The sequence below is a fragment of the Panthera pardus genome, unplaced genomic scaffold (assembly GCF_024362965.1).
Source record: "Panthera pardus isolate Hobbes unplaced genomic scaffold, ASM2436296v1 HiC_scaffold_13, whole genome shotgun sequence".
Lineage (NCBI taxonomy): Eukaryota > Metazoa > Chordata > Mammalia > Carnivora > Felidae > Panthera > Panthera pardus.
The window spans coordinates 126,690,157-126,716,502 of NW_026526688.1; the positions used below are offsets into that span (position 1 = coordinate 126,690,157).

At 35.3% G+C, this 26,346-nt stretch overlaps 1 protein-coding gene across 6 annotated transcripts in view; it reads right to left on the reverse strand.

The window, feature by feature from the left end:
- The window catches only part of SMARCAD1 (SWI/SNF-related, matrix-associated actin-dependent regulator of chromatin, subfamily a, containing DEAD/H box 1), a 78,253-nt gene that overhangs the window by 29,108 nt on the left and 22,799 nt on the right, over nucleotides 1–26,346 (reverse strand). For 4 of the 6 annotated variants that reach the window (XM_019464150.2, XM_019464167.2, XM_019464176.2 and 1 more), the window contains exons 4-9: nucleotides 25,029–25,200; nucleotides 22,136–22,202; nucleotides 17,003–17,106; nucleotides 8,945–9,046; nucleotides 7,329–7,410; nucleotides 5,511–5,902 (exon numbers count right to left, since the gene is read on the reverse strand). In XM_019464150.2, the coding sequence (XP_019319695.1) occupies nucleotides 5,511–5,902; nucleotides 7,329–7,410; nucleotides 8,945–9,046; nucleotides 17,003–17,106; nucleotides 22,136–22,202; nucleotides 25,029–25,200 (919 nt within the window). Of the gene's footprint in view, nucleotides 1–4,826; nucleotides 5,206–5,510; nucleotides 5,903–7,328; nucleotides 7,411–8,944; nucleotides 9,047–17,002; nucleotides 17,107–22,135; nucleotides 22,203–25,028; nucleotides 25,201–26,346 lie in introns of those variants that run through there. The other 2 variants (XM_019464182.2, XM_019464184.2) reach the window with 2 other exon arrangements.

Here is a 26,346-nt window from a genome sequence, read left to right on the forward strand (position 1 = left end):
GGTTACTGAAATTTTTAAATGAGCTTGACATTTTGGTTATTTTTTGAAGTCAAAATTTCAAAATTTACCTCCCTTGGGACTTCCTACTGTCCCTACCTCTCCTCCCATTTAAGCCAACCAACATCGGAGATGGTCCAAATTATTGTTGCCAGTTTAGAATTTAAATCTACCCAGTAATGTACGTTGTCCATGAATGTAAAACATCAGATTTTCAAGGAAAAGGTTTCACTGAAAGATGAAATTGTCAGGATTTGGTTCAGTTATGAGTAACAGTAAATCCAAAACACTAAGCGTTTAAATACAACAAGTTTATTTCTCTCTCATGTAAACGAAGACCTGTGGAAACACTTCAGATCCAACATGATGGTTCCCAAATCAAGGATTTTTCTACTTTGTTGCTTCATATCCTCAATACATGGGGTTCCTACTATCATACTGACATCTCAGTCAACAGGAAGAAGGGATCCTATAAGGGCACTTTCCAAAAGTCACAATATACTTCTGCTTATATCCCACTGGACAGACCTTTGTCAAATTACCACAAAGGGAGGGTGAAAAAAATGTCATCTTAATATATTGTGGGTACTGTAACCAGCCATAAATCTGTTTAAAAGCCTCGAGGCAGCTTAAAGTACAGAAAGAAAAACTGTTCTTGATCCAAAAAAGTTGCATTTGATATGGCTATAACTGATATGGAGGATAAGAAGAAAACAACAGTTTCTTAGCATTTCACTAGAAATATATACAACACTTCCAGAGCAAAATATTGTGGATCTCTACAGCTAACATTTTCTAAGAACCAGAATTCAGCTGAATGGGCATTTATTTAACCCTTAGACTTCCCAAAGGTCAGTACCATAATTACACCCAACTTACAAATGAAGAAATGTAGAATAAGAACTTGCTATAGGTCAGATAAATATTAGAAATGTCACAACTGGGACTCAAAATCAGGCGATCTAGCACCACTATATTATTCCCCCACCTGTTACCTCCTAGTATGTACTCACAAAACCAAGAGAATAAAGAGGCATGCATGAAATTCAGGAAGAAGAGATCCAACACACAAGAGACAACAAGGATTCCTCTGGATGTCAGGGAAATAACATACCAAGGTCACAGCTGAATAGCGGGCCTATAATCCAACCAGTCTAAACCAGAGGAGGTCTTAAGATTCCAGATGAGACTTTTTTTATAGGAAGATGAAATACAAATGGAATACCTGAAGTGTCTAAAACTGAGGGGAAATTTAGACAGCTGGGAAAGTTTGAAATAATAAATATAGAGAAAACTGGACAAAGTAAAACCAAGACCACTATTACCTAGAGAAAACAAAATGCTAAGCAAGGAAAAAAAAGTAATCATGTAATATACTACATGGCTAAGAAAGGCATTTACAAAGTCATAATGTAGATACTAAAAAATGATCTTCAAAATTATATTAACTTAAATAAATCTCAATACGTAATTCCATAATATCTTTATTAATGGTGTGTGTGTGTGTGTGTGTGTGTGTGTGTGTGTGAGAGAGAGAGAGAGAGAGAGAGAGAGATGGAGAGATGGAGAGACGGAGAGATGAAGAGAAAGTGAGAGATGGAGAGATGAAGAGAGACAGATGGAGAGATGAAGAGAAAGAGAGAGAGAGATGAGCTGGCACTTAGGGAAATGTATAAGAACACTCTACTGTTAAATGACTGTTTCCTGAAGACAAAAGGCATGTTAATAATTCTATAAAATACTTCACCAAAATACCTCACCACAAAAGGCTTTAAGAAATGCAGAGACTCTGTAAATGCAGGATCTACTAGTAAAATCTACAGTTATGGATGAGCATAGAAAATATGGTCCTATTTACATAATATGAAATACACAAACAGGTGCACAAATAAGATGCTCAACAAAGCCTTAAGTGGTGGGTATCTTTGGCAGAATTTTGGCTAACCTGACCTTCTTTGTTCTTGGAGGTATTGTTTTAGACAAAGAAAAATTATTCCTCCAAAAAATATGATAAAGCTATTTTTTTTTCAGGTGGAAGAAAGGGGGGAAAAAGCAATTCCTACTTGCTGGATAATTATGTGGAAAAAAAAAAAAAGAACATCAATATGGCCCTGATTACCACCTCTTTGATTAAAAGACTCTAGTATCACTTCGGGGACTTTTTTCTTTTAAAAAGCCACATACTGAAGTACCTCTCTCCTGCCACAGTGTGTCACTCTTACAATACAAGTATCTTTTAATTTCTACAGGAAGGGAGGGATTAAGGCCAGATTTAACTCCCTACCTAAGAAGTAACATTTTTGAGGACAGAGTCCTAATCTTATTCACTGCTATAAATACCTGGCAGCAGCTGACGAAGTACTCAAAATGCATTTATAATACATTTTATAAATGTTTGTCAAACTTATGCAAATAAAAATAAAGCCGGAATACAGTCATCCTAAACATAATTTATTGAAAATGACCCTATAAGGAAGGAAGGAACAGGCATTACCATGCTTTAAGTGACAAACTTAAGCAGACATTTTACAATAACCACTGGGAAAACAAAGCAGAAAAGAAAACCTGTGGTCCAAGTTACCAGCAGTTGAGAACAGTACAATGAGCATGAAGGGTTTTGGCATGAACTAAAACCTGGGTTGCATGGTTAGCGATCAAGGAAAACTGCATCTACACTGACCTAAATGTTAAGGAAGAACAGATGCATAGATGAAGTTTTAAGGTGAGTTATTCATGAATGAGTTACTCAGGTATCTTCCTTTGGTCAGCACACATTACTATTCAGATTAAGGTATAAAAGATGCAGCATAATAAGATTATCACAGACAACAGTCCCCACCATACTCTGCACAAGAATAGACACAAACTCAGTAAGTGGCTGGTGAACTGATGCCATCAAATGTGTGAAATATGGCAATTAAAATACCAATTTTACCACATTAACAGCATGTTTTAAACTGACATTGGCTTGCTGTATTTCCAAAGTCTATTCTTACAATAAACACATCCTTTACTAAAGCAGAAAAACACAGAAAAATTATGAAGAAATCTGGCAAACAATAAATTCTGGTTCAAAGAAAACAGGCATAAAGCTGCGAACATAAACACCCTTGTAAACAATGCACTTATTTTGTTAAACAAACTCTCATGTAAAAATAAGGGTGACTAGAATATCTTACAACATTTAATGTTTAAAAAGTGTAATTCTGACAAGAAAGTCATAATGATGTACTTCCCACATTTTGTTTTAAAAGGCACTGCTAACCTAATTTTCACAAACTGTTTTTCTAATAAGGCAATGAAACAGTAATGATTACATTTAATCTACCAATGTTGTAGACTTGTTTTAGCAAAAATGATAATTAAAACATATGTGTACTTGATTTGTTGGCTCAGTTTGCCTTTTTAAATGAAATACTAATGACTCTTAAAGTTCTCACAAATTCCCCAGTCCTTAAGATTAAATAGCTTCAACAATAATGCTAAGAGTTCACATGCTATAAAGTAGTAAATCATATATACAACTTTGTAGTACCGTGTATGTAATATTAACTTTATCTTTGATGATTTTAAGATACAAAATTGCTCCCTAAATCAGTCACATTCAAAATTCTAAAATGACTAAAAGTAGAAGCTTAAAAGTTCCACGCAAATTAAAATTCAAAGCTCATATACATGGATGTGCCAATGTTAACTGTTCATTTCCAAAAACTCTTCATTTACCTACGTTTTTCAGGACAGCAAAGTCCTGTTTTTGCTGAAATAGCAGGTTTACTTTGTAACTGTTACATAAAATAACCAACATTTAACTAAATGGCTAGCAAATAAATACTGTCTTTGCATTCAGTTTCTAGAGAGGAGGCAAGATGCAACAGGGGGTTTAAAAAGGTAATGCATAATCTACAAAAAATTCATGTTGAGACTAATTTAAACTATGCCGATTAATTAGTGGGGGAAACATGCTTTCTACATGTTAACTTGAATATTTTTGAAAGCATCTGGCACATATAAGTCCGGTATAATTTACTTTAACTATAAGATATTTGGGCAAGTAGTTACAGTTACTAAATACACTGGCTGCAGATAATTGCATTCCTTATGAAATAAATTAGAATCCCAACAAGCCCAAGCAGCTGACTCTGCAATAACACAGGAGACCATTAAAGATTAAAAGAAAGAAGAAAAGGAAGAAAAGAAGAACAAGAAAGCCCTTCAGCAAATACTTCAACAAATAATCACTCAGGCAAAGCCGAACAAGTTTTGAAAGGGCCTGCTTTGACAGATGTTCTCTGGAAAAGCAAAGGCTGCAGGCAAAATGAGTGGCTTTATTTATTTTATTTTTTTTAAGCTACGAAATACTAGCAATATTGTTTCTTTATTTTTCAAATATCTTAACTTTTTAAAAAATGCTTTCTAGAACCACTGTTCAGGGACCCTCCCACACTGCCACTTTTAAAGACACTAAGGGAACTTAGCTCTTACAGATTTGTCACAAGTATAAAATTAATCACAAAAGCAACTTTCCTCCCAAAGATAGAGCACGAAACTTCCTTAAAACTTATAAAGATTCAAGAGGCAGCTGATCTTCTAAAGCTGTAAAAAACCATCCACAGTGTTTTCACAGCAGGGCCTATATATACAATTCATGATATAAAAGCCCCCATTCTCACAAAAGTCAAGGCAAAATTTAAAAGACAGAGTTCTTCTATTCCTCTGTATGAGTAAGATTTGCTGACTGCTGACACTTACAAAACTCAAAATACAGGTATTTTGGATAGCATTTGTTTATAGATCAAATTCCATAAAATGATCATGCAAAGTGTACTTACCAGTTGCTTATGCCTTCCCTTCACCTAATGCCTGAATTCTAGGCTTCACACACTATCTTTCCAATAAAAAACGCTTGCAGCCTGCTACACTCCATAAAATGGCCGTGTTGTTTAACCAAGAAAAACATGTTAGAGATTGAGCTGTCACTTTTAAAAGAAAAAGAAAATAAAGAATTGCTTCTTTTGAGGTGAAGCATAAAACACTGAGGCTGGTATTTGAATCATGGAGCTCCCCTGGACGTTGCTATTGCTCTTCAAGTAGCTGTAGTAAAACTTCTGCCACATTCTTGCTTTCTGCATGGAGTCTCAGCAGTAACAGATCAGAACAGGCTAGCAAACGACTCCTTCCTAAATGTAAGCTCTAATTTCTTCTTCTGCAGTGAAATGAACCAAGTTTCTATGCAAAAGAATGAGTGACAGTATACCCAGCCAATCAGCTTGGGTTTTTTCAGGAAAATCACCCCTTAATTCATTCAAAATTAGGTCATATGACACTATTTGAAATACTATTGGCTTACAATGAAAGTAATGTTTGACTCTACACAGGATGAGGCGACCCATCTATACTTCCCTGGGCCGAAGACACCTTGACTATAAACGGTACTGTGAATTAAACACACACACACACACATATATATATATATACACACACAGACAGAGGAAAAAAAAGTAATGTAGCCTTACCAGAGCTTCCCAACTATTAAAGGGCCGGAGTTCAGTTATCTTCTGAGCCTTTTTCTGAGAACACTGAGGAATCAAAGTTAGTTCACCAATTGAAGCATCCTGAAGAAAGTGAAGAATTTTACCCTTATAGCCATCCTCCATCACTTCTTCACCACTACTGTAGTCCTCATCTAGTGAGCTGCCGACATCAGAACCCGAATCATATTCAGAGTCTTCAATAACTCTCTTAGGATTAAATACATTTTTTTTACGTTTCTTATTAAAACCATTTTGTGGTTTCATGGAACATTTCTGTTTCAGTTTTGTTTTAGCTGAATTTTTAGGATAATTCTGACTTCTTGAAGAAGCTTCTTTTCCATTTGGAAATTCACTTTGTGAAGCATACTGCATATCTATATAGGTAGACAAAAATAATTAAATTAGAAAGATATAAATACAAGCCTTCAAGTAAGATAAAAAAATACCTAAACATGATATTGTCGTTTTGAATACAGAATTCAACTATAATTTATTAAATCTTGATATACTTTAAAGAGAAATACTGAAGTAGAATCTGAAGTCGTACAATGAGCTGAAATAATTAGTTTAAAAAAATAGGTGGTAAGTTTTAAAAAACCGAATATAAACTCCCATTTTCTAACAAAGGTCCTGAGAATATAAATGGCAGCTGCATATTCACAAGATATCCCCAATGTCACTTAGCAGCCCCATCTCTATGCCAACACTGGTGGGTATAGCAAAAACAATGTTCACCCTAAATTAAAACCATTCCTATTATATTAATTTTCCATTGCCATCTCCACCTATTTAAATATATCATTACTGAAAGGCACTGCTACTTTTTCGCTGGTTTATCCATCATATTCCATAGATTTCTAAGATGTCTGTGATTGAAGAGGTTCTGTTAGCTCTTACCAGTTAGCCTATAACATGTTAGTTTACTGTTTAGGATGTTTGTTCTACTGACTCAAAGAACTTTCAGACTTACACATTATTATACATTCATTCTGGTGCATATGTCAAAAAAAGGAAAAATAAATTGGATAAAGTATTCCTTAAATTCTCCACATTCACAATCTATCTCTTTTGAATCATTCTTCAGACTCAGAACTGGTGATTTGGTGGCTTCCTTCTTTCCGCAGACTATCAATTCTCTGTGCCATCAAGAGCACCCATACTAGGGTATTTCTTAGAAGACTTCATTAAAAAATGAAAACAAAAAACCCCAATGCCACTGTACTGGCCTTTTTAAATTGGCTATGAAATTATGAAGAGCTGATCTAACTGATTATTGCTTAAGGATGTGAATAAACATTCAACTCTTCTCCACCACTTCTCTACTGTTTGGTTCTGAAAGTTAAAAGTGCTCCAATACTGGTTTAGGGACTTTCTTCCATGCCAGTGATATTCGTCTTTTAGGTTTCTGATAGTGGTGCACTTTTGATATTCATGTAAGGGCAGGCTAGGACACCTATATTTCAGTGATTATAAAACACAAGCAATCATACGATCCATCCTGAGAGATGTTAAAATGTTAAAAAGATGTTTCTTTTATGCTCAAAAATACATGGCAATTTAAAAGTAGCCCTATTAAAAAAAAAAAAGTTAGCTAAACAGAAAAAAATATTTTCTATTTCATTTTATAGTGCCATTAACATATGGAAACTACTCATTTAAAGACTTTTTACATCATTATTCCCAGTATCTTTTGCAATCCCATTCACTGCTTATTAGCTCATAGGTTTACCATTTTCTTATATACCAAAATACAGAATACAATGGGAAGTATGTGCTTTCTATGACAAAGGAGCTAGTTACCTTGGTCTTCTGCAAACACTTTTAAAGATTCTAAAGCTTCTGTGTACATCCATTCATGTTCCTTGAGTACTTCCCTTAGTTCCTAGAAATAAGTCATTGATCTTTTTGTTAAAAATCTAAAATTAGCAACTTGTAGAACTTGTATACTCTTCTAAAAATAAGTCAATCACTTAAAAATTCATAGCTGATTATTTCACACCTGTTTTCATGCTGCTTTACAGATACTTTCTGTGTATATGTACTTGGGTGAATACGTAAGTCTTCAAAGGAAAAGCAGTTTGACTTTTTCTGCATTTCTCCTCTCCCTATGAAGTGCTCTGAAAACTTGAGGATCAAAAATATCTGCTCAAACTTTAACATGCAGTTAGGCTTTTACAAACTGCCAACTTCAAAACATATAGTTTCAACACATGTAAAGAACAAACAGAACAAGATTTTGCATTTAGCTCATCAAAATACTACCTGTGCATATACCTGAATAAAATAATGCAAGTGTAAATGTATTCTAAATGTTAAACAAATAATGTGCTTCCACATACATTTATGTGATTAAACAGAGGCACTTTTACCAGTGGCATGCGTGGCTCTGAAATTCTTCTTACTATTTAACAAGTAAAACAAAGCTTATGGAATATTAAAGTACCAAGATGTAATATTACACTTTAAAATTCTTTTCTGGGGGTGGGGTGCCTCAGTAGTTTAGTCAGTTGAGCTGAGCAACTGATTCTTGATTGCGGCTCAGGTCATGATCCCAGGATGGTGGGATACAGCCCTGCATCGGGCTCTGTAACGAGTGTGGAGCATGCCTAAGATTCTCTCTTTCCTTCCCGCTGCCCCTCTCCCTGGCTCACCACTCACACATGTGTGCTCTCTCTTTCTCTAAAAAAAATAGAAATTAAAACAAAATAAGTAAATTTCTTTTTTTTTTTTTAAGTTTATTTATTTATTTATTTAGTAATCTCTACACCAAGTGTGGGGCTCAAATCTACGACCCTGAGATCAGGAGTCGGACCTACTTCTGACTGAGCCAGCCAGATGCCCCGACACTTCAAAATTCTTTTTTTTTTTTAAGTTTATTTGTTTATTTTTTGAGAGAGAGAGAGAGAGAGAGAGTGAGTGAGTGAGCAAGCGAGCAGAGCACGGGCAGAGAGAGAGGGAGGGAGACACTCTCAAGCAGGCTCCACACTGTCAGTGCAGAGCCTGACATGGGCCTCAAACTCACCAAACTGTGAGCCCATGACCTGAGCAGAGATCAAGAGTCACATGCTTACCCGACTGAGCCACTCAACCACCCCTTTAAAATTTTTAATGAGAAATTTAAAGGACAAGAATATGAAAAATGCGAACAGCTAACTTGGTTTTCTAAATATTCACATTTTATACAGGAGTTACAACTGTTACGGTTATGTTTGTTATTATTATGGCTGTTATGCTGATACAGTTAACAGTGTGAGGAATTAACAAGTAGTATGAAAGTATTTTATAATACTGATAAAAAAGAGTATTAAATTAGAAAAATGTAAAATGCATCTTGAGATTTTACACAGCTTATCGCAAACACTATTTTGTTTCAAACACTTAATACACACTGATTAAATCTTTTCATGACTACCCACCTGTTTATCAAAATTGGGAAATTCCTTTTGCAATTTCAATACAATACTTTCTTGTTTTTCCCAATTACTGCTAGATTCTGCAGACTCATTTGATTCTTCTCCCTAATGGGGGAAAAAAAACAATTAAGGAGATCACCTATAACGTTAAGTCTTAAGACAATTACATTTATATTTTGACTTGATTTGGAACTTACCACATTCAGTTAAGAATCCAAAAATGTTTCTTTCTGTTCTTGTGAAAACTGACAAATTTATATCTTTAAGGGTAAAGGATATTGCTGCTTTAAGATCACAAAATGCAAGACCCTGACTGCATATCCAGTAACTCACACTTCATACAGTACTCGAAATAAATCTGCTAAAAGACTAGAATGTTCCTCAAATTACTCTAAATAATCCAGGTATACTGAAGTCTCTCCAACCTAATGGCAAGTAAAAGAAAATGACTCAAATATCTCAGCTATGCTCACAATTTTATACCTCCCTACAAATTTCAAATACTGAGAGAAAAAAGTTACTTTTACTTCAGTGTTGATTTATAGAATGGCTCAAATATTAATTGTTCAGCCACAATATAAAAGTAACACAATGATAGAAACTTATGTGAAACCAAAACATTAATCTGGGAATAATCAGTGTTACTCATATAATCACTTTCTTCTTTTGTCACTTAACTTCACTTAAAAAAAATGGTTAAAATTCCACACTTAAGCAAAAAAAAAGATTCTTGGGGTCATGTGTAGGAAAAATCTTATATTTTAGTCAATCAAAAATCATGTACCTAACTCTGCTTAGAACTGTACCACATGCTACACAAACAAGATCTAGAAAAACACAGCCTCATGCTTTCTTTCACCTCCTTCCTTATCCAACAATTGTTAGGTTTTTTTTCACTACCCAAAGTACAAATACTAAAAATTGTGAGTGATACCTCTCTTGCACACAGAAATGTGACAAAGTTCCACACGGCAGGGACATATACCTATGTAGTCCAGTGGTTACACCAGTGACACAAAGAGTTTGGGCCTAACTCTGTCTCAGTGGGCTGTAGGGTTATGAGTTAATCCTGTGGTTATTTTTCCTGTTCCAGAATGGAGAGTTGGAACAGGCATATTTAGGACTGGCAGTAATCTCATGTTAGCTCCTTGGCCCAGAGAGTAAGGGCCATTCTCGCAGGAAAGAGACAAATTCAAGTCCCTAAAACTGAGGAGGGGTAAATGGAAGAAGAAGAAAGAGGAAGAAGAGAAGTACAAGTAGAATCAGCCACAGCAGCAACACCATGTTACTGAAGGAACTGCAGAAACTGGTATCACCATCCCATCCCAATGTACTGTGGCTCCTTGGCCTATACAAAAGCTGGATGATGGGTTTTGGAGAATTATTTTAGTTATCATAAACATAGAGGTGATAACCCCAATTGTAGCAGTTACTATCAGATATGGTATTTTTAATGGAGCAAATCAGTATAACCGTGCAGTTAAAATCTATCATGCTTCTTCACCCACTGCCCCATCCCAATTAGAAAGGACAAGCAAAAGCAATTTGTTTTCATCTGGGAAGGGTCAGGGATAGATATACCTTCACAGTCTTCAGGGGTCTCCTGCTCTTTCATAATATGGTACTCTAGGACTGATAGTTTTGCACAGTCCACAGAATATCACTTTAATCACCTACACTGAAGACATCACTAACTGGACTTGGTAAGCAGGAAGCAGTGGGTACCTCAGGAAGACACATGCAGGCCAAAGAATAGGAAATAACCGCCCCCTCCCCCCCAATTCTGGGAACCACCACACCACTTTCATGAATTTTATGGGGGCGTCTAATCTGGGGCATGCTGCAAATGCCGTTCAAAAAAAAAAAAGGAAACAGAAAAGGTACATATTGTCTAACTCTAAAAAGGAGCAGAGCAATCGGTCGGGGTCGGCCTCTTTGCTTAATCTGTTTATGAACTAGCTCTCTTAACACTGTCAGTTATGAATGAGGCCAAGATTGAGAAGGTTCTGTAGGAGGTCCAGGATACACTACAAGGTGCTCTGTCACATGGGCGTCACGACCAAGTAGATGCAATGATTCTCAAAGAATCTGTGGCTAATAAGGATGCTGTATGAAGTCTCTAAAAGCCCCAATCACAAGAAAATCAATATAATATATGCCATTTCCAAAATTACTGCACTGTGCAAAATCAGGAAAATAAAAAATTAGTGTTTCAGAAAAATCGTGTTAGAGGCACAACATTCAAAAACTTCATCAGTGACACATTAAAAAAAGAGGAAGGATCCTTGAAACAGGATAGCACAATTTCACACACATTAAATGGCTAAGAAATGCATAAATACCACAATAAATGTAAACTGAAGTTTGCCTGGGAGTATTAGCACTGGAAGGACTGCCTGTGAGTTACTGTGAAGCGGTAGAAAAAAGGTTATCTGAAAATGAACAAATTTCTTAACGCCAGCTATGGAACAGCACGGCTCACTATCCTTGTGTTACCTCTGCTATACTGGCTGAAAATATAAATGATAAATTATAAAAAAAAAATACATTTCTGCTCCTTTGCTAGCCTCCTCCTCTCATACTAATGCCGTCTGTAAGGTTCTAAATGCAACTGGATGCTAGGACTCTTACTGTATTCAGTACTAAAACCAGTATCTTCAAACCAGCACAACTGTTTTCAGTAACACTTAAAGCATCTGACAACCTGATGTGTTAAGCTGTCATGGTGTAGCCTTTTAGTCTTCACCATCATTATCATGATTACCTTCTGTATCCACATGGCTATCAGGAGCAAATTACTACAAGAGTTCTGTGGCTAGATCATCAGCGGGACCCTATCTCTTCAACATCTCCACTTTTTACTTTCTCAAATCCAACCTTCTTTCCTCAATCAACACACCTTTTTCTGAGTTTTCAAAATTTCTCTGTAAGAATCAAATCTTTCAAAATTGCAAATCAAGGTAAGGAGAGTTTTCCACCACACATAATACAAATGCTCTTATCACTCCAGGTTTTTACAATGGTACTAATGAAATTCTGATGTTAAATCTATTCCAAAATTCTATAACCACATCTGCATTCTCACTTTCAATAACAGCAATTAGTGTAAATACTCACTTTAAACAATAAGCCATAAATGCTGTAATCATAAATTTATCACAAGGCTATCTCAGGTGGTTTTTTGAGGAAAAAGAAGGAAAAAAACGGGGCTGAGTTCAGTTTTTGTAGAGAGAGAGGCTTGATGCATTAGAAGGGGTTTTAAGTCTTTTCGTTTTTGTTTTTGCAAAAGTCCTCTTACAACAGAGAATTAAGTAAAAGTATCACTGCAGATTTGGGCACTCCACCCATTTTTCCTGTACCAGTAGTGAACTCTAAGGCTGACTTATTTTTTTAAAAGGCATAGCGTCGTTTGGTCAGTGATAAACTACTGCTGGTTTCAGCTCCGAGTCTCTACCTGGCACTAGTAGTGAATATCACAGTAATGCTATGTTTCAAAACCTTAATTCCTGTTTTCCGTTTTTCAGATTTGGGATCTGTGAGGCATGCATTCATAACAAATATCTGTTTCATGAAATTTGAGTTTAATTCAATGTATAGTTGCTTTCTTCGGTTTACTTCTGTATCACAGCTCAAAAATTCTTTTGCAGCTTTCCCATCTGCACTCATGGCTTTGTGTGACACCCGATGGCTTAGGAATTTGTAGCACTATTTGCAGCTACTAAAGCAACCACTACGGGCACCAAAAGAAGCTACTTCCACAGTACACACTTATTTTCTTAAAAAAAAGATCTATACGGAAAAGGTTGTTCCTGACTTTTTTCACTTTTGTCTTTAATTCAGATGCTCAACAATCTTTCCTTTTCTTCTATTTCTTTACGCCTTTCTTTATGACTTCCCAATATATGATGACAGTCCAGCCATATTACTCTGGGGCACTGTCTCTGATGCTCCACAATGTGCATTCCTTTATGCCTGTGGCTCAGGATATAGCACATGTTCTCATTCCTTCCCAAACATTTATTTCAAGCTTTTCCTCAATACTTAAACCTTCTTATATGTACTACCTGATATTTTTTAATGAAATTGCTTAATATGTTTGGGATGTTGAATGGGTGTTTTTCCAATAGAAAAGTTCACCAATGTGAAAGAATAGCAAAACACAGCCTTGTGGGAAAATAAGCATGGTGAAATGAGGCAGCCAGTACATGTCTGGGGTGTGTGCATTTTATGTAATCTATGTGGCTCAGTGCAGCTGGGTGCAGTGTTCTGTGTTCACCTAGTACTTCTCACGAACAACACTGCACATAAATAACATAAAATTTAGGTTATACTAAAATTGCTGTTTAACGTATTTACTGCACTGGAACAAATTCACATTTTAAAAGCAGAAGGGACTTGGGGCACGTGGGTGTCTCAGTTAAGCGTCTGACTTCAGCTCAGGTCATGATGTCATGGTTTGTGAGTTCAAGCCCTGTGTCTGGCTCTGTGCTGACACCTCAGAGCCTGAAGCCTGTTTCGGATTCTGTGTCTCCCTTTGTCTCTGTCCCTCCCCTGCTCATGCTGTCTGTCTGCCTGTCTCTCTCTCAAATAAATAAATAAATAAGCATTAAAAAAAAAAAAAAAGATTTAATAAAAGCAGAAGGGACTGATGTCTTTTTGTGAAAAAATCGTTGGCTTGAAAGGGAGTCCTGATAGGAACAGAATGGTTGATCATGGCACATCAAGTGACCATGAGACTTGAGTTGTTATGTGATCTGGTTATCTCACCCACCAACCTTAAAACTGAGTATGAAGAGCAGCAACCCATCATTAAGTGAAAATGGGAGATTTGAAACTGAACTTGAGCAGGCTCAGGAGGAACAAATAAGCTGCCTCTGCAGCTGTCCCAGGCTCCCACTGTCCCTACTTCTGCTTTACTCTGCCCCTCCTTCAAACAGGATTTATGGCATTTGGGGAATTCTTTACAATCAGATAAAGTGAGGGGAAAATCTTGAACTTGGTTTTCAAAGAGTTCACATACTATTAGAAGAAGCCCAAAGTGAAGTAAACAAACAAATGAGGTTAAATGATTTAGCCTCATTTAAGAAAGGTTTGGGCAGTACATCTTACCATCCACTTTGTATAAAAAGAGGTGGCCAGGGGTAGAGAACTATGATATATGATGGACAGGAGCTAAGGAAGAGAATAAGAATAGAAGACTGGTGGGGCGCCTGGGTGGCTCAGTCGGTTAAGCGTCCGACTTCGGCTCAGGTCATGATCTCACGGTCCGTGGGTTCGAGCCCCGCGTCAGGCTCTGTGCTGACAGCTCAGAGCCTGGAGCCTGTTTCAGATTCTGTGTCTCCTTCTCTCTGTGACCCTCCCCCGTTCATGCTCTGTCTCTCTCTGTCTCAAAAATAAATAAACGTTAAAAAAAAAATTTTTTTTAAAAAGAATAGAAGACTGGTGACCAGAAGTCTGGGAAAGAGGTGCACCGTTGAACTTCTCAGGAGTTTTTCTGAGAACAGAATGCAAGAGCAACAGTTTTCCTTGGGAATGTTCATCAAAGTGCATCTACTATAGAGGAAATTTTGAGTAATGAGGAAGACAAGATGATCTATTTTGTGAACACCAATAACAACACAGCCACTTGAATGCTTGATCACTCCGTCTATAAACAAATGGCCATGGAAACAGGAATAGAGGCTGTGTATACAGATCAACAAGATGGTCCCACACCAAGATTTATCTGATTACTGTTACCAACAAATATTTAACCTGCCAAGAGCACAGGCCAACAAAGAGTTCTGACAATAGCACTATTCTTTGGGAGAGTCAGTCAATTGTCTGGAGGCAAGTTGATTACACTGGACCCTTTCATCATGGAAAGGACAGTAACAGAAATCTACTCTAAGATGCCTTTCCTATCTACCTGCTTCTGGCAATACCAGTTGTGGGTTGAACTGTGTCCCTCCAAAATTCATGTGATAAATAACACCCTAGCACCTCAGAATGTGTTTATTTGGAGATAGGGTCTTTACTGACATAATGAAGTTAAAATTAGGGTGAACCCTAACCTACCCACTGGTATCCTTACAAAAAAGGGGAAATTTACAGATAGACATGTCAACAAAGAACATGCAATGTGACAATGAAGGCAAGGATCTACAAGCCAAGGAATGCCAAAGTTCCAGCGTACCATCAGGAACAAAAAGAAATGGAAAGCCTTCAGAAGAAAATCAACCCTTCTGACACACTAGCTTCCAGAACTGTGAGACAATACATTTCAGTTGGTTAAGCCACCCAGTTTGTGCTGCTGTGTTATGGAACCCATAAGCAACTAACATATCATACATAGATATATCGAAAACCTAACTGAAGGGCGCCTGGGTAGCTCAGCTGGTTAAGTGTCTGACTTTGGCTCAGGTCATGATCTCGCAGTTCAAGAGTTCAAGCTCTAAGTTAGGCTCTATGCTGACAGCTCGGAGCCTGGAGCTCACTTCGGATTCTGTGTCTCCCTCTCTCTCTGTTCCTCCCCCGCTCATGCTCTCTCTCTTTCTTTCAAAAATAAACATTAAAAAAAAAATTGTTTTTTTTTAAATAAATAAAAAAAAAAATAAACCTAATTCACACAGTACACTAATGATACCACAGTGTTCCTGACCAGGTCACTAAGAAAAGTGCATCAATGAATTTGTCTAGTGATTTCACCACATGCCTCAAAACCTACCACAGAACAGTGGTATCGCTTATAGAGAGTGAACTTATAGAGAATGCCTAAGACCGACGTGTTGTTCAACAGGATGTACAAGCAAAGTAAATGCTCTGAATAACCAATCAATTTGATGCTGTTTCCCCCATAACTGTTATATATAGATTTGTAAACTAAAATGTAGGCCTAGTCTCTTATACTATAGCTACTCCCCATACCTAAAACCCAATCACAGAATTTTTAACTTCCCATCAGTATTAGTTCGCAAGAAAAGAATGCTTCCATGGAGGGACATAACAATTATCCCATTAAATTAGGGTAGAGATTGCTACCTTGCTACTTTGGGCTTCTTATACCATTAAGTCACAGGTAAAAAGATAAAATAAAACAAGTTACTATACTGGTTGGGGGTGACGGATTTTGATTACCAAAAAGAAACTGTGTTGTCTTGAATGCAGACAGGGAGGACTATGTCTGGTTTCACTGGGAGGCCTCAGTAGTTCTATTCTTAAAGCAAAAGTTAATGGAAAAATATAGAGTAACCCAATAAAAGCATAACCATAATTATTTTTAGATAAGCAGTTTTAAGTTATCAAAGAGGTCACCTGGAAGAATTATAATTAGTTGTCACACTGGGGAGGAGGAAATGGTGCTGGTTCAACCATATATTAAAAGTCTATTTTCAGAGTGCCTGGGTGGCTCAGTTGGTTAAGAGTCCAACTCTTGGTTTTGGCTCAGGTCATGATCACAGGGCTTGTGAGTTCAAGCACCATGTCAGGCTCTGCACTAACAGCAAAGCCTGCTTGGGATTCTCTCCCCCTCCCCCACCCCTGCCCCCACCCCTCCCCTGCTCACACTCTCTTTCTCTCACAAAATAAATATTTGAAAAAAAAACACAACAGTATATTTCTCCCAAAAGTTACTTTATCATGCCACTAGAATATGAAAAAAAATTTTTTTTAACATTTATTCATTTTCAAGAGACAGAACATGAGTGGGGGAGGGGCAGAGAGGGAGGGAGACACAGAATCTGAAACAGGCTCCAGGCTCCGAGCTGTTAGCACCGAGCCCAACGCGGGGCTTGAACTCACAGATTGCGAGATCATGACCCAAGCTGAAGTCGGACCCAGTGAGCCATCCAGGCACCCCTAGAATATTTTTAATAATTAATTTTATAACTCAGAGATAAGCAATTAATACTGGATAAATTAAAAAGAAAGCAAAACAGTCCTAAATGAAATGCAAACCCAGTTTGATTTGGTTGTGAGAGAGAAGTCTAATTCATTTAGATGCATTTAGATCTGATATCCACAGATTCAACACATTCTGGGTCTAACAGCTGATTTTGATATTTCAATTCAAAGGTAACTTACGTGATCCAGTCTTTTCTTTTTTATAGACTGATCATCATTAAACTCATCTTCCTCATATGGCTCTGAAGAAGAAGATAATTTTCTTTTCCTGGGTCCACCACCTTCTAAAACGGAGATGAACGATCAAAGTTTGTACAAGTATTGTAAGAATCATTAATGTAAAACAAAGGTAAAAAAGTTATTATAATGAACACGTGCAGATCGTTCTCTTGACATCAGGCCCAATGTTATTTCTTCTACATTTCATGTATACTCAATAAATGTCAACTGAATTAAAGGAAAAGTAAACAGAGACTCTTATGTTATTTGTAAACCATCACATTATTTAGTAACAACAAACATCGCTAAACTGAATGGTCATTCTACAGAGCAATACTGAAAGGAAAGGGTTCTCCTCAGTGACTCCGTGTTTAGCAGTGAAAAAAAGTTGAGCCCTATCTGTCTAGCTTATTGAATAGCATCACTGATACCAATAATAGTTTACTATGTACCAGGCTTTGCAAAGGGCTTTTATAAACTGTTGTTTCATTTATTTTCCACAATAAACTTACAAAGTAGGTAATAGTCTCATTTAATAAATGAGGAGGAAGTGAAACATGGATAGCTCAAGCGATTAATGCTCTTAACCTAGAAACGAAGAGTGTAACATAGAGACTATAACAGTGATAGAAAATTTACATATTCTGTCATAAGTGAAAGAAAAACTCAAACTACATGATCTTAAAAAAGCTATATTACAGGGGTGCCTGGCTGGCTCAGTTGGTAGAACATGTAACTCTTGATCTCGGGGTTGTGAGTTCAAGCTCCACGTTGGGTGTAGAGATTACTTAAAAATAAAATCTTAAAAAAAAAAAAAAAAGGAAGCTATATTACATATTTGTAGTTTGAAGACATTTATCTATTTCTTATATACTTTTACTTTCAGAGAGCCAATTCCTTAGACATACTGCTAACATGAAGGCATCTGTTACAGTTTACAAAAGTGCAGTATTAATTACACCAGTATCCTAATTATGCTGTCAGAAACAAAACTTGTAGAAGCACAATATTCAAACTAAATACAAACACGACAGCTTTTAAGTTGTAAGTCTGAAAATTTTATAATATGGTTATAACAAAAGAAGTAAATGTTACCAACATTTTAAAGTATAATTTCCATGTAAGTGGGAATGCTTAAATTTTTGTCTTCTAATTATATTTCATAGAGTAAATGTGCAGTCTGCAAAAACCAAGTAATTCCCAGCATCCACTTTGAAAAGGGATCATCACAATTATATTTGTTGGGGTAGGGTAGGGTAAGCACTGTTAGTCATATTCTAAGTCTGAAAAAAAGCTTCAATGAAACCAGATGATTTACGCCAGGTCACCTAGATATATTTCTTTCCTGAAAGAGTTAAGAGCTTTGTTTTGTCAATAAAGGATCCTTCAACCTTAAATATCTGCTTATACAGCTTTACTTTTTGTTAGTAGTATTATGACACCAAATATTTTCATATAGTTAAAAAGGCTACAGGCAAAAAATTTGCAAATAAATGTGGGAGAAAATGCAAATATAAAATTTGAGTACAAAAATGTTACATAACAGTACACAACACTGTTATCTACATCTTCTCTGTAATTAAACACTTTATGTTTATCTATATGTTATGCTATGCTCACCCCAAGTGCAGCTACCATCTGTCACCATACAACGCTATTATTGACTATATTCCCTGTGCTGTGACATGTACTCGCTTGTGGTGAGTATAGAATATAGTTGTCGAATCACTTTGTTGTACACCTGAAACTAATGTAACACTGTGTGTTAACTATACTTCAATAAAAAAAGTTTTTGCATATATCTAAATAAAATAAGTTAATATTCTATACTAAATATCACTTCCAAATTGTGTTTCATAAGGTCTCATCTTTTATTGGGAGCACTCACCATCAATTTCAGAAAAAACAAAACAAAACAAAACAAAACAAAAACAGTTAAAATTATTCCTTATACCCCACATGAAAATAAATTTCATCTAAATTCAGTATTTAACAATAAAAAATAAAACATGAAATCATAAAAAAAGAACACATATTGGCAGTTTAACAGAAAAAAATGAAAAGATGTTCAATTTTATTAATAATTAAAAACAAGTATAATTTTAAAATACCATTATTTTGTATCTGTTAATAAACAGTAAATAGACCCTAGCAGTCCATGGGCAAAAAGGCACTTTTAAACATTATGCATTGTTCTAGCCTTTCCAATCTAAGTAACACACTTCAGAATTCTAGATATGCGTATCTTTTAGTCCAACAATTCCTTCTCTAGGAATTTACTCCACAAACTGATGGAAATGTGTGCTCAAGCATACACACAAGAATTTTCCCAAACTGTCTAAATGCCCAAGATATTAAACAAATTAGAATATACCCATAAATGCCACTGTTATAAATTAGGTAGACTTTTTAAAAATAAACATGGAAAGATGTCTCTAATTAATGAAAAGCTTACAAAGCAACAAATATAATAGGATCACAATCACATTAAGAATGTTTTGCTTATTTTTATATAAACACAGAGAAGAAGAAACAGGTAGATATATTCTGGACAACAACAATAAATTCACATTTTTACTTTTTAAAATAGGATAAAAACTTTTGTAACCCAGTGTTCATAAACGAAAACTTTCAGAAAGCAATGCATAAAAGGTACCCTTACTGTTTAATATGGGAGTTATTACCTATAAGATTATAATTTGTGCTAAAACCAACATCCTTTATCATGAGGCACAGAACTGTCCAAAATCTCTCACATGTGTTTAAAACGGCCTTTTTTGGGGGAAATTGTCCTAATATAGCCAAAACAGTTTCCTGTTGATACCGTAAATTGAAGGGCTATCTTCTGTTGGTGAGGCAAAGCTGCCATTCTATACACCTCAGAGGCGTAATGGACTAAAGATGAAGATGGCCGATACGACCGTCCGTTCCATTCTAAGATGAAGCATGGAAGTTTACTTCAAAACCAAGAAGGCCCTGATTTATTCTTTCCTTATAACTTTCCTCTTGAAAATATTTTTTAAGAAATAAAATATCAATGTATAGTGCAAGAATGAGAAGAAAAAAACTCAAAGGAAGTTCACGTTTAATGAGGATTATACTCCATAAAGGCAGAGATTTTGTCCATTTTGTTTCCATACGTATCCTCAATGCCTAACACAGCATCTGGCATCTAGCAGTAGGTGTGCAACAAATATCTGTTAAATTAATAAATAAGTTGAATGATAAAAATTGCTCAAGAGAAAAAAAGATTAGATGCTATTATGGAATAAAATGTTTCTACAAATTTGGAAAGATTACGGACTACTGAGGTATTATAAGAACAAGAAAGAATATGTAAAATTTTCCAAACATTTTGCAACTCAAGAAATGTTCATTGAGTCTACCATTTTTCAGGAATTTTTCCAGTAAGTGCTAGGGCTATGGTAACGAGGGAGATATCAACCTTCTCCTGTATGTACCATTTTCTATCAGATGGCCCCTGGGAACAAATCACTGCTAACACTTACTATGTACTTATGTGCCCCACACTATAGTAAGAAATTGACATTATCATTTCTTCACAACAACCTATGACACCGGTACTATTATTACACTATTTTGCTCATAAGGAAACAGAGACACAGAAGAGTTAGGCAACACCGCCCAAGGTCACACAGCTAGTAAGTGGAAGAAAAGGAAGAATCTTAACATTCTGCACAGGTAGCACCCACATAACACAATACTATTTATTCCCTTACTCACATTGAAGAAAATGAAAGAATTAAAATATTTCATATGGATGAAACAACTATCATCTTTGGAATGCACTCCAACAAAATCTACTTGCTGAAGAGGGATGACAGCCCCGTGGGAACACACTATGCCATCTTCTATTTTTGCATATATATGTTAAAGTTTCACAAATATTAAAAAGCCAAAAAGATCCACTTAGGGGAATGGGCACTTATTCACACAATGTTAATGAAAAAATAAATTAGCACAACCTTCAAGAAAGTAACATGGAAGTACATATTAAACTTTTAAATGTGTATATTCTTTGATTCAGCATCCCAGTTTGAAATTTAGCCTATAGAAATAACATAAATATTTCCTTATAAGACTGTTTACTTTAGCACTATAAAATAATAAAAATATAAATAAATGCTAATTAACAGAGAAATACTTAATAAACCAATCATACAGGCAGTTACAGAAGAATGTTATGGGCCATATTTAAAAGATGGATAAATCTGATTGTTCTGACAAGTTATCCATGAAAAATTATCAAATGATTTTTTTTAAATGCAAACCGATACTATTATTACATTTCCTAGTTTAACGGACACACCCACGTGTGTGTGTGTGTGTGTGTGTGTGTTACAGTGGTGGGTACAAACAGGAAAAGCTGAAAATGATACAAAGCAAATTCAAGGGTGGTCAATGGGAGTGTGGGTTTGCCTTCATTACTTAAATGCTTTTTTGGTATTGGGATTATAGGTTATTTTTACTTGTTTGGTATATATAAGTTAGGGGGAAAAATACAGTATTTGCCAAAAGAATATTGGAGGTGCTTTTATATTGCAAGCTCCTTGAAATGCATTTATTTTTGTATCCCAAGCCTGGAACATAGCATAAATATTTACTAAATGAAGGAATGCTGATTACCAGCTAGGACTTTCCACAAGACATTATGTTCCTACTGACTCAGATTTGTAGACCTGTAAATAAAACCACAATGCAATTAGAAAGGACACTTAAGAAATAAAGAAAATATACCTTCCAAAACTTCACTGTTACGAGATTTGATCTGTAGAAAACAAGCAAAATTACCAATGAAAACCTGCCCCCTCCCTAGGAAAAAAAAAAAAAAAAAAAAAAAATCAACCTAGAAAATGTGGTTCCCAAATAGCTGTATGACCTCAGGTAAGTCACTTAACCTTCTTAAGCTTCAGTTTCTTTATTTAAAAAAACTGAAGCTATTAGTAACTCGTAAGGATCCTGTAAGAATTCATGAATGTGCCTGGTAAATTGTAGAGCAGTATTAAAAATGTGAAGATATTTATTACTATAAAGCTAATAAATACACATGGGTGGAAACTAAGCCAGGCATACCTGCATCACCAAACATCAGCAAGGCAGCAGCAATTGCTCCATCCATAGTGCTTGTTGATTCAATCAACTGACAGAACGAGAAAACATTGTTTGAAAAAGAACAGTTTAAGAAGTCTTTCACAAAAGTCTGTACAATGTAAGCATTTCTTAAAACGTTGTTGGATGTATTATCACTGTTGGTGAAATACATACAGTATATTCAAGCTTTCGTTATTCTTGTGTTTTAATTGCAAGGTTCTACGTTGAAGCCTTAAAAACTCCCTACTTGTATGTCCAGGCAAAGAATGAGGGAGAGAAGAGGTAGTGAGGAAGAGGGACACTTGTAGACATCTGTTATTATTCCTTTTTTGTTTATGAAAAAATAACCCACAATTCTGTAGTCACTTTTTAAAACATCTAATACTTCTTAAGATGAGTGGGATGAAGCGTTCTTTTTGATTTTTCCTCTATTTCTGAATCACCTGAATTTATTAAAGAACATAGTCCTATACTATTTATATAATTAATATCCTCAATATATAATTTTTATACTTTTCTATAACACTTTGTATTTCATAAGGAATTAAACATCCTACTTTTTCCTTTTGCTATAGTTTCCCTAATTTCCAATGAGTTACTTGTTTTAAAAAAATCTTACATTTTGGTGTGGTAATTCAGATCTTTCTTACTTGTTTTATAATTATTGAATAAATGCTTTTATTTAAAAACTGGAAAAGATAAAGTAAAACAAATGAAAAATCTTACATCTTTTAATAAGCTATTTTTATATTAAATTACATAGTCTAAAATCAATTAAAAGCACTCTCTTCTACTGGTTTTCTTAATCTTGAATCCTTAAATATCCTATAAGCCCGACCCCCCCAATTATCAAAATAACCAAAGCACATGCATATCAAGTTTAGGATTAAATTTATATTTTACAACTTCTTGAATTCCCTTACATGGGTGTAAAAGCCTCTGCAAAGCACTTTATAAATGTTATGTTAAATCTCTTGAAATGATGGGGATCAGCTGAAACAGAGTACTTCAAGAGTGCTCTGCTTTGGAGTAATATGCTAAACTCCCTAAATTTCAAATATTCATGCAATGAAACATGAATACAATTCTGTGTATCAATCCTATTCTCCCTCTGTAATTATAAAATTAGAGATAAATATTCTTACAGAAGAAAAATACCCTTAAACTACATGAACAATTAGCAATCAGGCTAAGAAATATTTTTAAATTGAGATTTGTTCCTTTGAATATTTAATACTCCATCACGTATATTCTGTTAGAAGCTCTTTCCAACATTGTAAGTAGCCTCTGTAGCCACTACTCATTACATGCATTGTCTTCTTATTCAAAAAAAAAAAAAAAAAAAAAATCACATCAGGAGGAAAATAACACCCCAAGGTGCAAACTCAAGATACCACTAAAGTTTCATTTATCTAACAGTAAGAGGGTATCAAAATGACTTAGGGAAAAAAAGATTCATGTTAAAATTAACAGAGAACGGTAATAATTTATTTTATAGTTTAAAGTAGGAGGCTCAGGACCACGTTCAGTTCAGACACATTGTTTGGCCTGAACAGTATTTTTATGTTTTTATTTAAATTTGTTACCATAAAAAGTTAAATTTACTGATAGAACATGGATGAATCCCAAACCCTTATGCTAAATAAAAGATGCCAGTGGCAAAAGATCACATGTTATATAATCCCATTTATATAAGATGTGAAGAATATGCAAACCTAAAGACAGAGATTAGTGGTTGCCTAGAGCTGGAGGAGGAAAGTGGGGAGTGATTGTTAAGGACTACAGAGTTTCTTTTTAGAAATATAAATGTTCTAAAATTAGATTACAGTGACAATTCCACAACTTTGCAGGTACACTAAAAACCACTAAATGACACACTTTAAATAGGTGATCTTTATGACACTTAAACTATATCCCAAGAATGCTATTAAACTGATCAACAATAAAAAAAAAAATCCAGCATTTTGACTTTATTTGGAAAATCTGAATACCTGATAAAAAATGGGCTATCACTGATATCACACAGCCATATCACGGTGGTGCTAGAGAGTACCTACCCGTTTGAGAAAGAGCATATACTCTATAATATGCTGGTGTCTATCACCTCAAAGTTACCTGCCTACCCCATACAGATATGGAAACTCCTGAGGTTCAGACTGGAGACAGTGGTGATGACAGAGAAAAAGGTGAAAAACATATAAACTTGCAATTAAATGATCCCCTTACGGTCATTTAACTAATAAGTGACAGAGCTAGGAATAAACGATTTACTAGTAATCTTCCGAGATTTATTCTCTACCTGAAATTTAATTGATGATCAATTTTTATGTGCCCTTGTAACGAGCTGCCTATTATAATCCAAATATAGCCACGTATTTTGTTTCTACATGGGTCAATGTTTCCCAGCAAGGGTGCTATTGGTGAGATAATTCTTTTGTTATGTAGGATCATCCTGCATACAGAGGGTGTTTAGTGTTCCTGGCCCCATGGCACTAAATGTCAATAGCCAACCCTTAGTCATTATGATGACAAAAAAAAAAAAGCCTGCTGTCATTTCTGATAGTTTCTAGTGGGAGGTGGGGGAAGTCTCTACTTTAGAACCATTTAAACTCAAAACAAAATTTCACAAGCTATGTTAGCTATTAAGGGAAACACAACTTATTATATCATTTATAGGCGAATAACCTTACCTATTTAAAAAGTTAAGACTCCCTACAAGAAAATCTCTGGCATTTTACTTCCATTATTACATAAAATAAAAATTATCTCAAACATATCTTAAAAAAAGACTATCCTCTAAATACAGTACTAGATACAAGGGAAATACAACATTATTATAGCTATAATAACAAATTACTATAAAAGGGTATATAACCTTAAGTAAGTCACTGTCACTTCTTTGTGGGAAAAGTTCCTTCAAGGTCTGAAGTTTAGCATCTTTAAGGTCTTCCAATTCCGAAAAGTCTTCCATTTCTGAAATATCATCATTATGTCTACCTGCCATGGTAGGAAGGCCCTGGGACTCTTCATCTTCAGATGGCTCAGAACTAAAAATATTTTCAGAGGAAAAAAACAATATTTTAATGGATTATTGTTATTTTATTACAATCATATACATATATATATATATAATACAGTTCTTTTCAATCAGAATGCAATCTATCCCTGTCAAAGATTAAAAGAAATTTTTCCATTTCAGTATGGTTATACCGTATATATAAACCTACATTCCCAGAGTCAGCATACTTCCTAAAGATCTTCACATTATCCGGGCTGGGATGGAAAAGAACAATAAGATACCTGGTATTTATTTTAAGATACACAAACATGTATTTCATGTCCACTTTCTCTTTCCTATTCTTTTTTCACCTATACTCTATTATCAGACCAGCATTGTCAAGTTGTTCTTGAGAAATTATAAAGCCTACACTAACACAAAGATAAAAGAACTTTCATGGCCTACCTAGGTGATCAGAATCTAAGTATTAAAATCATAATGGTCCCATTCAGTACCAGAATCTCTGCCAAGAACAAAACATGTCTTCAGACAAGGAGCATTTATTCCATGTGAGGTTTTATTTTATAACAACTAACTTTAATCTCATTCCATCTTAATTTATATGTTTACCCTATATAAAAGACATTTGGGGCCAAATTTTACTCATCCATCTCCCAAACTAACAAAAATCTCATTTTGAAATGCTGGTTTTCTACCATGATGGCCATTCTGGAGATCTGAAGGTAGAAGTATATCAAGTGGATAAAGGTTATAAAGATCAGAGAAAGGAAGGTGGGAATTTAGTTAAGAACATTCCTAGTGTCAGAGAATACATGACTTTGCTATGCAGCTAATTCTGTACTTGGAAACATATCCAGAATCTGTGTTTTAGTAACTTCACTGTTACCTACTCCTATTAGTTCAGTTGTCCTGGTCAGGACACTAGTTTTGCCTGAGAGTCCCCCAAAACATTTAAAGGCAGATCCCCAAGGACCAGGAATATATACTTTAACAAGCTTCTAGGCTGACATCTTGATCCTGCTCTGAGAAAATGCTCTGAGAAAAGTAACTAGGTAAAATAAATCACTTCCTTTGTAACTAATGCCTGTCCTGCAATATTTGAAGGTGATTACATGGCTCTCCCTTTCCATGACACCCACACCCCTCATTCTGAATGTACTAAACTTTGAATTCT